The sequence below is a fragment of the Ostrea edulis genome, chromosome 8 (assembly GCF_947568905.1).
Source record: "Ostrea edulis chromosome 8, xbOstEdul1.1, whole genome shotgun sequence".
NCBI lineage: Eukaryota > Metazoa > Mollusca > Bivalvia > Ostreida > Ostreidae > Ostrea > Ostrea edulis.
The window spans coordinates 59,653,897-59,666,766 of NC_079171.1; the positions used below are offsets into that span (position 1 = coordinate 59,653,897).

At 34.7% G+C, this 12,870-nt stretch overlaps 1 protein-coding gene across 1 annotated transcript in view; it reads right to left on the reverse strand.

Annotated features, from left to right (window-relative positions):
- Positions 1 to 12,870, reverse strand: part of LOC125660784 (receptor-type tyrosine-protein phosphatase T-like) — a 73,896-nt gene that overhangs the window by 34,234 nt on the left and 26,792 nt on the right. Inside the window, exons 4-5 of the mRNA XM_056147742.1 lie at positions 3,058 to 3,195; positions 1,087 to 1,224 (exon numbers count right to left, since the gene is read on the reverse strand). Coding sequence (XP_056003717.1) covers positions 1,087 to 1,224; positions 3,058 to 3,195 — 276 coding nt within the window. The remainder of the gene's footprint in view (positions 1 to 1,086; positions 1,225 to 3,057; positions 3,196 to 12,870) is intronic.

The window sequence follows — 12,870 nt, forward strand, 5'->3', positions numbered from 1 at the left end:
TTCGAACCCCCACCCGGCCACGGAGTCCCCTCCATAATTAATGAATTCTTTAAACATTCTAAATGTAGTGCAATACGATGAATATTTTCTTGGTATCAAAGATATGCAAATATCGCATGAGCAAAATGGTATATATCGTCATAAGATTACCCTGATCCCTGCAGTTGTGAAACAGTGCATAACACGGAATTATGTTTAAGAGTATGTTGACCTCGTTGACACGGGGTGTTGATTGCATGTATCCCAAACGACCGACGTTGTAAATTTTGAAGTCATGCATATACGCCCGTAAACTGCACTACCGTGTATATTACGATATTGTAATATTTTCCTTTCTCCAACCATTGTATATTATACAAATCTGTATCGTGAAGTCAACGTATATCATACTTCTGAGAACATTACAAGAGTCTATATTGTTCACCAAAAAAAACAACTTTATAGCATTTTATGTATTCTGATGATGTCAATACTATCAAATTGATCGCTTTCGTGAATAAACATAAATTAAGTTTCATTCTCACTTGATTATGAAATAAATACATGTAAGGAAACGTCCGATATTTCTTTGCGCCCACGGTTCACATTGCGCTCGCATCTCCGCGCTGTTACGGCTCTGTTTTCGCTGACCGTTCAACATATTACGTTCAACGTTCGCTCAGTGCTCACTCTACACTCTTTCACCGTTTGTTCACAGCTCGATTGCGAACATAAAAGTTTCAAGGACTGTAACCATCTACATCAAATTGCAAAATATCTCAAACAGTACAACATTGAATAACAATTATGTTTCTCTACTTAAAGATCGGTATTCAATACATCACTATTTTGTATAAAGCAATGGTTTCCACTAGTAGAGAATGGACAAGAATCGGTATAAAACAAGTAACGCTGCCTTCGATCTAGAAAAAAAATCATTTTCAATCATAACGATGATCTCATACTTATTTTCAGAGGATCAATTGGCAAACATCTTTCAACTAAGTAAGCTAGAAATAATTTGAAGAAAAAACCCCACAATTTTGCATTAATGAACTTCGGAAGAGTACAATTCATAACACTTTTAACGAAATAAATATTACATACGCTTGCATGTATCCTCGATCCACTGATTCTCACAACCGTCATCACATCGTCCTGTTGTTATGTTACATGGACTGTCACCTCTACAGTGTCCACACTGGATGCAGTCTCCATTCAATATGTAATGATCCACAGGGCAAACTGTTAAAACAATATCTTCATTGAAAATATGTTGTTGTATCTTTTAAAGGGAAACACAGACGAAATATACTAGTCAAGTATCGTGCTATCTTCCATAAATTGAAAATATATAGTGGAAGCGATGTTTAAGTCGGGTGGATTTGAAATATTGCTTATAGGAGTTATGAGATTGAGCACTGTTCGCTATATTCGCCTTTCATCAAAGACAGCGGAATTAAGGTGTCCCGAATAAAATAACAAGTAATAAAAGGATGTTCAAATTAAAGTATAATTCTTCCAAGCGCCTCATACGTTTAGCAAAAATCGATTGTCAATACATAAACAGACATCATATCACGTGAAGAAATCCCTTTCTTAATTATTACGTCATCATATTGGCGAATAAATACACCAGATCAACTTGTTGGATAAACCAAATATCAAAACACGCAATTATATATGCTCTATTAATCTCATACGTCTTCTTTTCACTTAATTTTGAGATGATCACCGATATTGTAGAAACAGCCTATTGATTTTGTTTTGAATCCATGGCTCAGACGTCATGCTTTTCAGACGTCCTTACGCGGGGAAAATAGTGCGCTTATAATCCATTAATATACAGTAGAAAAAAAATTAATGAAAGAAAAAATGGACGAAAATTGTTTTAGAAGGAATTATAGTTTATAATCAATAATGGTTTTCCTTTTCCAACAAAGTAACAGCTATTGACCGAGTATTTATTTTTTGACGGAGGCCCGACCTTCTGATAAAAGTTTGATGTCGTCTTTTTTTAAAATATATATAAACATGTGTAACAACGATCAATAAAAGTGATATTTCAATACAACGTTATTAAAATGTTCAACAGTTTACTATGAATAGTAGAAGTGTTTGTGCATTTGGATCTTATTCACGTGATTTCATTGGATCTGAGCTTTTAAACCTTACTTTAAAAAACAAACATCGGCTCACTGTCGTGGTAGGTTTTGAGACGTTAAAACGCTCACAGTCATCGACACAAGTGTTAAGAATAAATGAAAAACTGAGGTACTGTCGTTTCCATATGCATGGCAAATTTTCGATTGGGCATAAAACAACCTAATATATCAAACTGTATTCGAATTATGACCCTGATCATAGGTAAAGTTCTCAACAGAAACAAATGTTACATACGCTTGCACGTATCCCCGGTCCACTGATGATCACAGCCATTGTCACATCGTCCAGTTGTTATATTGCATGGATGATCATCTTTACAGTGCCCACAAGGAACACATGTTTCATTCAATACATGCGTTTTCAAATCACATTCTGCAAAATCAACGTGGCTCTTCTTTATGATGTTGTATTTGCTTTGCTTTAGAACTATATATCACAGTAATGGTATGCAAATGACTTCGTGGATATGTTGAGGATGGGAAAATGAAATGAATAAAGCAACCTGGGATCTTATTCGAAAAAAATGCTGTATTGATATCAATATTGAATGCTTACATACTTTGAGCAGGGAACATTTTTGATATCACCACGCCAGCTGTGACACGGGGCCTCTGTTTTTAAGTTCTCACCCGAAAGACGACCACGATTAATCACCTCTTACGACAAAAAAGTGATGTCAGGGAATTATTTTACCCAGAACCCCACGGGTCTATTGAATTGGTTCTTTTGTAAATCGATAAATGATCTCTTTTGTTTGTAGTCTCCTGTCAGCTCTAATTATTATTCTTCGCAATAACCATAGCAGCGATTGACTAAAACAAACATTCATGCAACATACAAAAAAACCCAGTGAAACTATAAGCAACTTAGGAAATATAAATGTAAACGTCATACGGTAGAATCATACTTCACCTGTACAGTTTGTGGTAACAGCTGTGGAGGAAGTACAGCCGTAAATACATGATCCATTAAAGGCATCACAATGGAAATCTTTACATTTAGTTGGACATTCCTTGGTACATCCAGGATGATATCGAGCAGCATCACAACCTTTAACGGGAATTAGAAACCTGACATTATTAACGAGATGTACATCTGAGATTTGGAATAATTCATATTTTGGGGAAGTGTATCTTTGATTTCTACATTATCGTGCCAAACCTGCTGTGACACGGGGCATCGCTGTTTGTGGTCTCATCCAAAGGACCGTCCCATTTTGTCGCTTATTAAAGCAGTACATCAAACGGTACATCATGATTCGTACCGTATACGTTTTACATACAAGGGGTACTGAGGACATGTTATAGCCCATATCCCCGTTTCTATATCATAATGATGTACAAGGTCTGAAAAATGTCAAATAATAGCTGAGGATGGAGTTGATTACACAAAGTAGGCACCATGCCTAAGAATAAAGAAATAGTTCAACTACATCAGGTGCAGGTATATTTTTATAGAAAGTCCAATCACGTTCATAAGGTACATCCCCATTTTCAATATTTCGATAGCAGTTGTAAAAGGTCTAAAGGATGTCAAATTAATGTTGTAAGAGGATACGATCACAAAAATACGCACCGTCTACTCAATACATGCTGAAAAAGACGAAGTTCATATATACGCATTTTCTGAAAGATGTCTGATCACTTTCAAAATGACACATGTACATATTCAATGTCTCCATAACAACTGAACACCATTCACCATTTTATAAACTAGAAGTACGTGTGCAACCCAGCCAAAACTCAAAGCAATGTGTTGGCATTAGCCTTTAACAATGACGTTCACAAAACTAAATGCACGATATCATCTATCTGCAAAGACATATACTACAGGAAAAACGTTTCAATAGCATAAGCCATGCAATATATAGCGCGGGAAATCAATAATAAATAATAATACAAGGAGGGGGTACTTCTTCAATGCGTGTTTAAATAGTTGAGCACATGGATTGCGTGAACGATGCCTTCTTTAATTAATTATTTTGAATTATTGCGTGTATCAGTTGTGTTATAGATATTAACATCACATGCAATGTATAAAACCTGGTTTTTAGGAAGTCACTTGAAACCACGAATTAAATGTTCATTATGTGACATACGAGATCCGTATTGAAAATTAGATAATGATATTACGAATACAATTGTTGTCCGTCATGCGAATAATTGACCATATAGCAAAAAAAAAAAATGAAAAAAAAAACAAAACACACGGTCGTTTATAATTTCAAAATTTGAAAATCAGTATTGCAAATGTGTTTGTTAAAGTGATTTTTTTGTTGTCCAGTGCGACAATTTAAGAGCAAAATTATTGAAATAGTTTCGTGCCGTCAAAAGCAAATAATCGAAAAGAGAAGAATACAGTGGTGTAATGTATTGGACTTTGTCAAACATTGCACAACCTTACTTCGGTAACATGTTTTAACTTTACCGTTATATGGTGCAAACTTCCCAGAACAGCCCCGATCATTCGATACTAGTACTTAATTAATACCGAATAGTTGACTAAAGACAAAATGAACGGTCTTTCATAATTTCAAAATTTGAAACTCGGCATCGCTAATTTGTTTTTATTTGTAGTTTTCGCCCATTGTGACAATCCATGGGAAAAATTAGGAATACACCTCATTTCCAGTTTCTCGCTAAACGGAATTTTCAAAATTATAATGCACCATGTGAATTACAAACAAAAGCACTGCTATATTATAAACATTTGCCTAATTTCCTGGACAATTTTTGGCGATGTTAGGCAGTTATGTTCATTTAAGAGTTCAGTGTTATTTCTGTGCTTTATATATATATATATATATATATATATATATATATATATATATATATATATAAAGCACAGAAATATATATATATATATATATATATATATATATATATGTAAGGTGAAGATAACGAACAGTGATCAATCTCATAACTCCTACAAGCAATACAAAATAGATAGTTGGGCAAACACGGACCCCTGGACACACCAGAGGTGGAATCAGGTGCCTAGGAGGAGTAAGCATCCCCTGTTGACCGGCCACACCCGCCGTGAGCCCCATATCCTAATCAGGTAAACGGAGTTATCTGCAGTCAAAATCAGTGTGCCAAGAATGGCTTAACAATCGGTATGAAACACGTCAGACAGCATTTGACCCAACGCGAGGTTGTATTGACGAACTAGATTGTTTTAACGACCATAGAATTTGCGAAATGCTGACTTCAATCGAGACTGTTGAAATCCCTGTATCATCAACTTGTTTGTCAGTAGCTTACCTCGATTTAAAAACTGACTATACCCAGAACAAGCTCTTGCATATCGAATGAGTTGAGATATATAAACACCATATGCAGGTGAGAATGGAATATTGCTACATAAATGTGGGAAGTTGACGATGGAGAAGCTGAAATCATCCCGTTTGTCATACAGTCGAGTTGTTAGTTTGCCGTTAATGTCTACTTTAAACAATCTCATAACTCCTACAAGCAATACAAAATAGATAGTTGGGCAAACACGGACCCCTGGATATATATATATATATATATATATATATATATATATATATATCAGATGAAACATAAACTGTAAAATAATGCACAGCAGAGTTACAGTTAAGGTGTTGAAAATCCGCAATTGAAAAACAGCATTTATCAGGATGAATAGCGCATCTTGGAACTTTTTTGATACTTTACTGATAGTGAATCAAACTATGATGGACTAAAATATACTCGTATATTAAACACGATTGTATTATATATTTAGACTGATCACGGTATCTGGAGTCACGTGGTTTTAAGTAATATACCCTATTATGCGATTATGAGGTAATCAATGATTTCGATATTGCAAGGACATCATGAGGTCGAGATTAAACCTTCAATTATTGAATGGTTTAAACAACTACGAAGGTTTACAGCCTTTGATTTATCATTTTAAAATAATGCGTCAATGGTTGCTGATTTTTTTTACAAGTCAGTTAACTGTAGTTTGATTTGAAATTAATAATTTATTAAGGTCTTCCGTAACAACGGAAGACCTTCTACTGATTGTGCTGGTTAAGATTATTCTTATTATGTCTCCGAACAGAAAGTGTCGGAGACATATTGTTTTTGCTCCGTTTCTTATTATTCTTATTATGTCTCCGAACACAAATGTCTACGAACATAAAGTGTAGGAGACATATTGTTTTTGCTCCGTTTCTTATTAGGGTCTTCCGTCTTCAGCGGAAGACCCTACTATTATTCTATTGTTGATTTTTCACTTTTGTTATTAGGGTCTTCCGTCTTCAGCGGAAGACCCTTCTATTATTCTATTGTTGATTTTTCACTTTTCTTCTTCTTATTTTTATTCTTTTTTTTTCCTTACCGATTTTGTGCAGAGAATTTCTCAGAGATGGCTTGATCGATTTACTTCAAATTTTTAGGGTTGATGCATTGCTATCTGAAGTTTATATGTTGTTTTTTTTGGATTTTTGAAAATTCACTACCGGTTGGAAGTTATCCCCCTTTTATCGATTTTCAGATGACCATTTTGTCCGGTGAAATCTCAAAAATGATAAAAGCTAGAGTGCTGAAATTTTCAGTGATGTTAGATGACATGTTCTAGTTGTGCACATCGGTTTTCAAAATTTCCGGAAGTGCCTACTATGGAAGCTCGGTAGGGGTTGAAAATGGAGTTTATAAAAGTGCCCAATTTTTTTCCACGTTTTAAATCAGAACTTTTTACTCGTAAATATTTTGTTTAGACATATATAACAAAAGTTGTACAGTTTATTGAGATCTTTCGTGCCAGATCAAGAAATGCGCCCATGGGCCTAATGGCTCGCCTGAACCATTGAATTTCTGTTACAATAAGTAACTTTTTTATCACGAAACTTTTGATAAGACATGTAGAATAAAAGTTGTTCAGTTTTGCAACATCTATCTAATGATATCAAAAAATAGGCCTCCGGGTGTCATGGCTCGCCTGAACAATCGAATTTGTATCACAATCAATAACATTAATAACTTTTTTCTCGAGAAACTTTTGACAAGACATGTAGAACGAAAGTTGTTCAGTTTCGCAAGCGTTAACTAACGATGTTAAGAAATAGGCCTGCAGGTTTCATGGCTCACCTGAACAGTTGGGTTATTGTTGCAATCTATTACATTTTTGTCAAGAAACTTTTAATAAGACATCTAGAACAAAAGTTGTTCAGTTTTGCAAGATCTTTCAAACGATATAAGCAAAAGGCCCACGGTCCTTATGACTCGCCTTAACAGTCTGATAAATGTCGCAATCAATAACTTTTTTCTCAAGAAAATTTTAATAGGACATGTAGAACAAAATTTGTTCAGTTTTGCGAGATATATCTAGAATGATATCAAAAAATAGGCCTCCGTCCGACATGACTCGCCTGATCAGTCGAATTTGTATCGCAGTAAATAACATTATTAACTTTTTTGTCGAAAAAAAGGCTGACCCCTTTAATTAGTGGCCGAGAGCGGCAGAGATTCTTTAATTTATAGCACTTAAATGACCAATATTTGTAAAACATTACCGAAGCTAAATTTTACGTCTAGGCAATATATTTGTATCATTATTTATAAACGAAAATCGCAGTCAAATTCTTATCTCATCACATCTAAAATTGGACGGAAGACCCACTCGTTGCTCGCAACGAGATCGCATCTAGTTATTATTTTTATTCTTTTTTTTTCCTTACTGATTTTGTGCAGAGGATTTCTCAGAGATGGCTTCAAATTTTTAGGGTTGATGCATTGCTATCTGAAGTTTATATGTTTTTTTGGATTTTTTAAAATTCACTTCCGGTTGGAAGTTATCCCCCTTTTATCGATTTTCAGATGACCATTTTGTCCGGCCAAAATCTCAAAAACGATAAAAGCTAGGGTGCTGAAATTTTCACTGATGTTAGAGGACAATAACCCAAATAACATTCAGATGGCCATTTTGTCCAGACAAAAACTCAAAAACAACATAACCTAGAGTGCTGAAATTTTCAGTGATGTGAGACGACATGTTGTAGATGTGCACCTGGATTTTCAAAATTTCCGGAAGTGTCTACTATGGAAGCTCGGTTGTGGTCGTAAATGGAGTTTTAAAAAGTGCCCAATTTTTTTCCACGTTTTAAATCAGAACTTTTTACTCGTAAATATTTTGTTTAAACATATATAACGAAAGTTGTACAGTTTATTGAGATCGTTTGTGCCATATCAAGAAGTGGGCCCATGGGTCAGATAGCTCGCCTGAACCATTGAATTTCTGTTACAATGATTAACATTTTTCTCACGGAACTTTTGATAAGACATGTAGAATAAAAGTTGTTCAGTTTTGAAAGATATATCTAATGATATCAAAAAATAGGCCTCCGGGTGTCATGGCTCACCTGAACAGTCGAATTTGCAACACAATTAATAACATTAATAACTTTTTTCTCGAGAAACTTTTGACAAGACATGTAGAACAAAATTTGTTCAGTTTCGCAAGCGTTAACTAACAATGTTAAGAAAAAGGCCTGTGGGTCCCATGGCTCACATGAACAGTTGGGTTATTGTTAAATAACCGATAAATGTCGCAATCAATAACTTTTTTGTCAAGAAACTTTTAACAAGACATCTAGAACAAAAGTTGTTCAGTTTTGCAAGATCTATCTAATGATATCCAAAAATAGGCCTCCGAGCGTCATGGCTCGCCTGAACAGTCGAATTTGTATCACAATTAATAACATTAATATTTTTTTTCTCGAGAAACTTTTGACAAGACATGTTGAATAAAAGTTGTTCAGTTTCGCAAGCGTTAACTAACGACCTTAAGAAATAGGCCTGCGGGTCTCATGGTTCACCTGAACAGTTGGGTTATTGTTGCAATCTATTACGTTTTTGTCAAGAAACTTTTAATAAGACATCTAGAACAAAATTTGTTCAGTTTTGCGAGATATATATCTAGAATGATATAAAAAAAAAAATAGGCCTCCGGGCGACATGACTCGCCTGATCAGTCGAATTTGTATCGCAGTAAATAACATTATTAACTTTTTTTCTCGAAAAAAGGCTGACCCCTTTAATTAGTGGCAGAGAGTCTTTAATTTATAACATTTAAATGATCAATAAATGTAAAGCATTACCGAAGCTATATTGTACGTCTAGACAATATATTTGTATCATTATTAATGAACGAAAATCTCAGTCAAATTCTTATCTCATCGCATCTAAAATTGGACGGAAGACCCACTCGTTGCTCGCAACGAGATCGCATCTAGTTATTATTATTTTTTTTTCCTTTCGTCTCCGAGACTGTTGGATGGATTTTCATGAAACTTTCACAGGTTGTGGAGAACGATTGTACCTCGATGTATTTTTTTTTTTCATTTTTTCAAAATTTACTTCCGGTCGCAGGATATGTCCAATTTCCGTCCTTTTAAAGGATATATTGTCCAGCGCTTTTCTCAGAAACGGTAAAAGATAGAGTCATCAAATTTTCAGAGTTAATAGATCTCACTTTGTAGGCGTGCAGTAGGGGGTTAAGAATGTCAGCCGTCGATTCCAGTTGTCACCGGAAGTGATTAAATGAATCATAAATTTCAAACGTTTTTCGTTGAAATTGAAACCTAAATTGCTTTACTAGACCTCTTTGTAATTTTCAAAAAATGTTGACCCCACCGGAAGTTGAATCTCCAACTTCCGGTTATATCAAAGAAAGACTATTCATTCTCTCATTTTTCAGTGCCATAAATCTTGGTCATGAAACAAGTTAATGATTTGAATTTTACATATGTTATAGACACTATAAATATCTAGAGTAGCGTAAAATATTTTTGTAAAATTCACTTCCGGAATTTTATTTTTTCAGTTTCTCAATAATGAATATAGATAGACGCTTGAAACTTTTAGAGTTGATCAACTAACATTAGTCCATTGTACACATACATTCAATTTTTTCGTCCATCACTTTCAGTCTATATCGCAAGTATTTGAAAAAATGTCAATTTTCCGATTTCTTCGAGTGATTTCTCAGATATGACTGGGTAGATTTTCAGGAATAATGTCTTATGAAATGACCTTACTATAATTATTTTTGTTTTTACAAAATTCACTTCCGGTCGGAAAATATGGCTGATTTTCTGTTTCTCAAAAGGAATTTTGAACAGTATTTTTCTTGGAAAAGGTAAAATATAGGTTCATTAATTTTTCAGGGATGATAAATCTTCATTTGTAGACGTGCAGTAGGGGGTTGAACATGTCGACCGTCACTTCCTGTCGTCACCGGAAGTGATTGAAAGAATCTCAAATTTAAAACTTTTTCTTTTAAATTGAAACCTATACTAGTTTATTAACTCTCTTTCAAAGTGTCAAAAGAATATTGACTTTGTCGGTATCAAAACGACTACTTCCGGTTTCTTGATAAAATACCTTTTTACTTTTCGTCTCTTTGCCCCCATAAATCTTGCTTATATTTGAAGTATTTCATATTATTTTCACATGTCTTAATAACGGTATCAACTTCTAAAGTTTTGATAATTTTGTTTTTTTTCAAAATTGACTTCCGGTCGGTAGTAACCTACTACTTTTTTTTCTTTACTTTACTTCTTTTTGTTGAGAACTCTTTCAGATAGAGACGTGAAGTTTTCAGGAAATATAGACAGCAAAGAGTCCCTGTCATTTATAGGAAAACGTATCTGAATAGTACTTCCGGTCTTCACCGAAGTTACGAGAAATGAGTAAAAAAAATTCGAAAACACATTTCTCATTCATTGTTAAGGCACATTTTTAGCCGAGTTGCAACGAAATTGAACTCGGCTATTGGCTATTGGCGGACGGGCGGGTGGGTGGGCGGGTTGGCGGGCGGGCGGACGGTTGGGCGTCAATAATTGGTTTCCGGATGATAATTCAAAAAGTTTACAATCTAATCAAATGAAACTTTGATATATTGTTGGGTACAAGGTAAGGAATACCCCTATTGATTTTGGAGAAAATAGGTCAAAGGTCAAGGTCACAGTGACCGAATTTAGAATGAAATTTCAGAAATATTTGGTTTGCGGATGATTACTCAGAAAGTTTAAATCCGAATCAAATGATACTTACAGATATTGTTATGTACCAGGTAAGGAAGACCCCTATTGATTTTGGAGAAAATAGATCAAAGGTCAAGGTCACAGTGACTGAATATAGAAGGAAATTTCAGAAATATTTGATTTCTGGATGATAACTCAGGAAGTTTAAATCCGAATCAAATGATACTTGGATATATTGTTGGATACCAGCAAAGCAAGGCCCCTATTGATTTTGGAGAACAAAGGTCAAAGTCACAGTGACCGAATATAGATTGAAAACTTCAGACAAATATGGTTTCTGGATAGTAACTCGAAAAGTTTAAAACTGAAATTAGTTCCTCACAATTATAAATATGCCACATCATTCCTGACTTTACAGTGTATCCCATGCAACTCGGCTCATGCACCCCTGGGTGCATATACTGATTTTCTGATATATTTAAATGGTTTTCGTAGGAACAGAAAGCTCTTTAGCGGAAGTGGTTTAACGGAAGACCTACTCATTACTAGTAATGAGTGTCTAGTTATTATTATGTCTCCGAACACAAAGTGTCGGAGACATATTGTTTTTGCTCCGTTTCTTATTATGTCTCCGAACACAAAGTGTCGGAGACATATTGTTTTTGCTCCGTTTCTTCTTATTAAGGTCTTCCGTTACCAACGGAAGACCTTCTAGTGATTCTACTGTTTATTATTATTAAGGTCTTCCGTTACCAACGGAAGACCTTCTAGTGATTCTACTGTTTATTAAGGTCTTCCGTTACCAACGGAAGACCTTCTAGTGATTCTACTGTTTATTATTATTTTTTCCCTTTCGTCTCCGAGACCGTTGGATGGATTTTCCTGAAACTTTCACAGATTATAGAGAACGATGGTATCTCCAGAATTTTTTTCACTTTTTCAAAATTCACTTCCGTTCGCGAGATACGTCCGATTTTCCGGTTATTGAAAGTAACTTTGTCCGGGGGTAAACTTGAAAACCACTAAAGATAATCAAATGAAACTGTCAGGGATGATATATCTATTTTCTCTATGGTGCATGCATGTATTATTTTTGTCGCCGTCACTTCCGGTCGTCACCGGAAGTGCTTAAATGAATCATCAATTTCAAACTTTTTTCTTTTAAATTGAAACCTATATCGGTTTACTAGATCTCGTTCTAATTCTCAAAAAATGTTGACCCCACCGGAAGTTGAATCTCCAACTTCCGGTTATATCAAAGAAACACTATTCATTCTCTCATTTTTCAGTGCCATAAATCTCGGTCATAAAACAAGTTAATGATTTGAATTTTACATATGTTATAGACACTATAAATGTCTAGAGTATATTTAAATATTTTTGTAAAATTCACTTCAGGTCGTGAGATATGGGGTGGACATATTCAAACCTTGTTTTTTTTTCAGTTTCTCAATAATGAATATAGATAGACGCTTGAAACTTGTAGAGTTGATCAACTAACATTAGTCCATTGTACACATACATTCACGTTTTTTGTCCATCACTTCCGGTCTATACCAGAAGTATTTGAAAAAATGTCGATTTTCCGATTTTTTCGAGTGATTTCTCAGAGATGGCTGGATATATTTTCTTGAAATTTTCAGGAATAATGTCTTATGAAATGACCTTGCTATAATTATTTTTGTTTTTACAAAATTCACTTCCAGTCGGAAAATATGACCGATTTT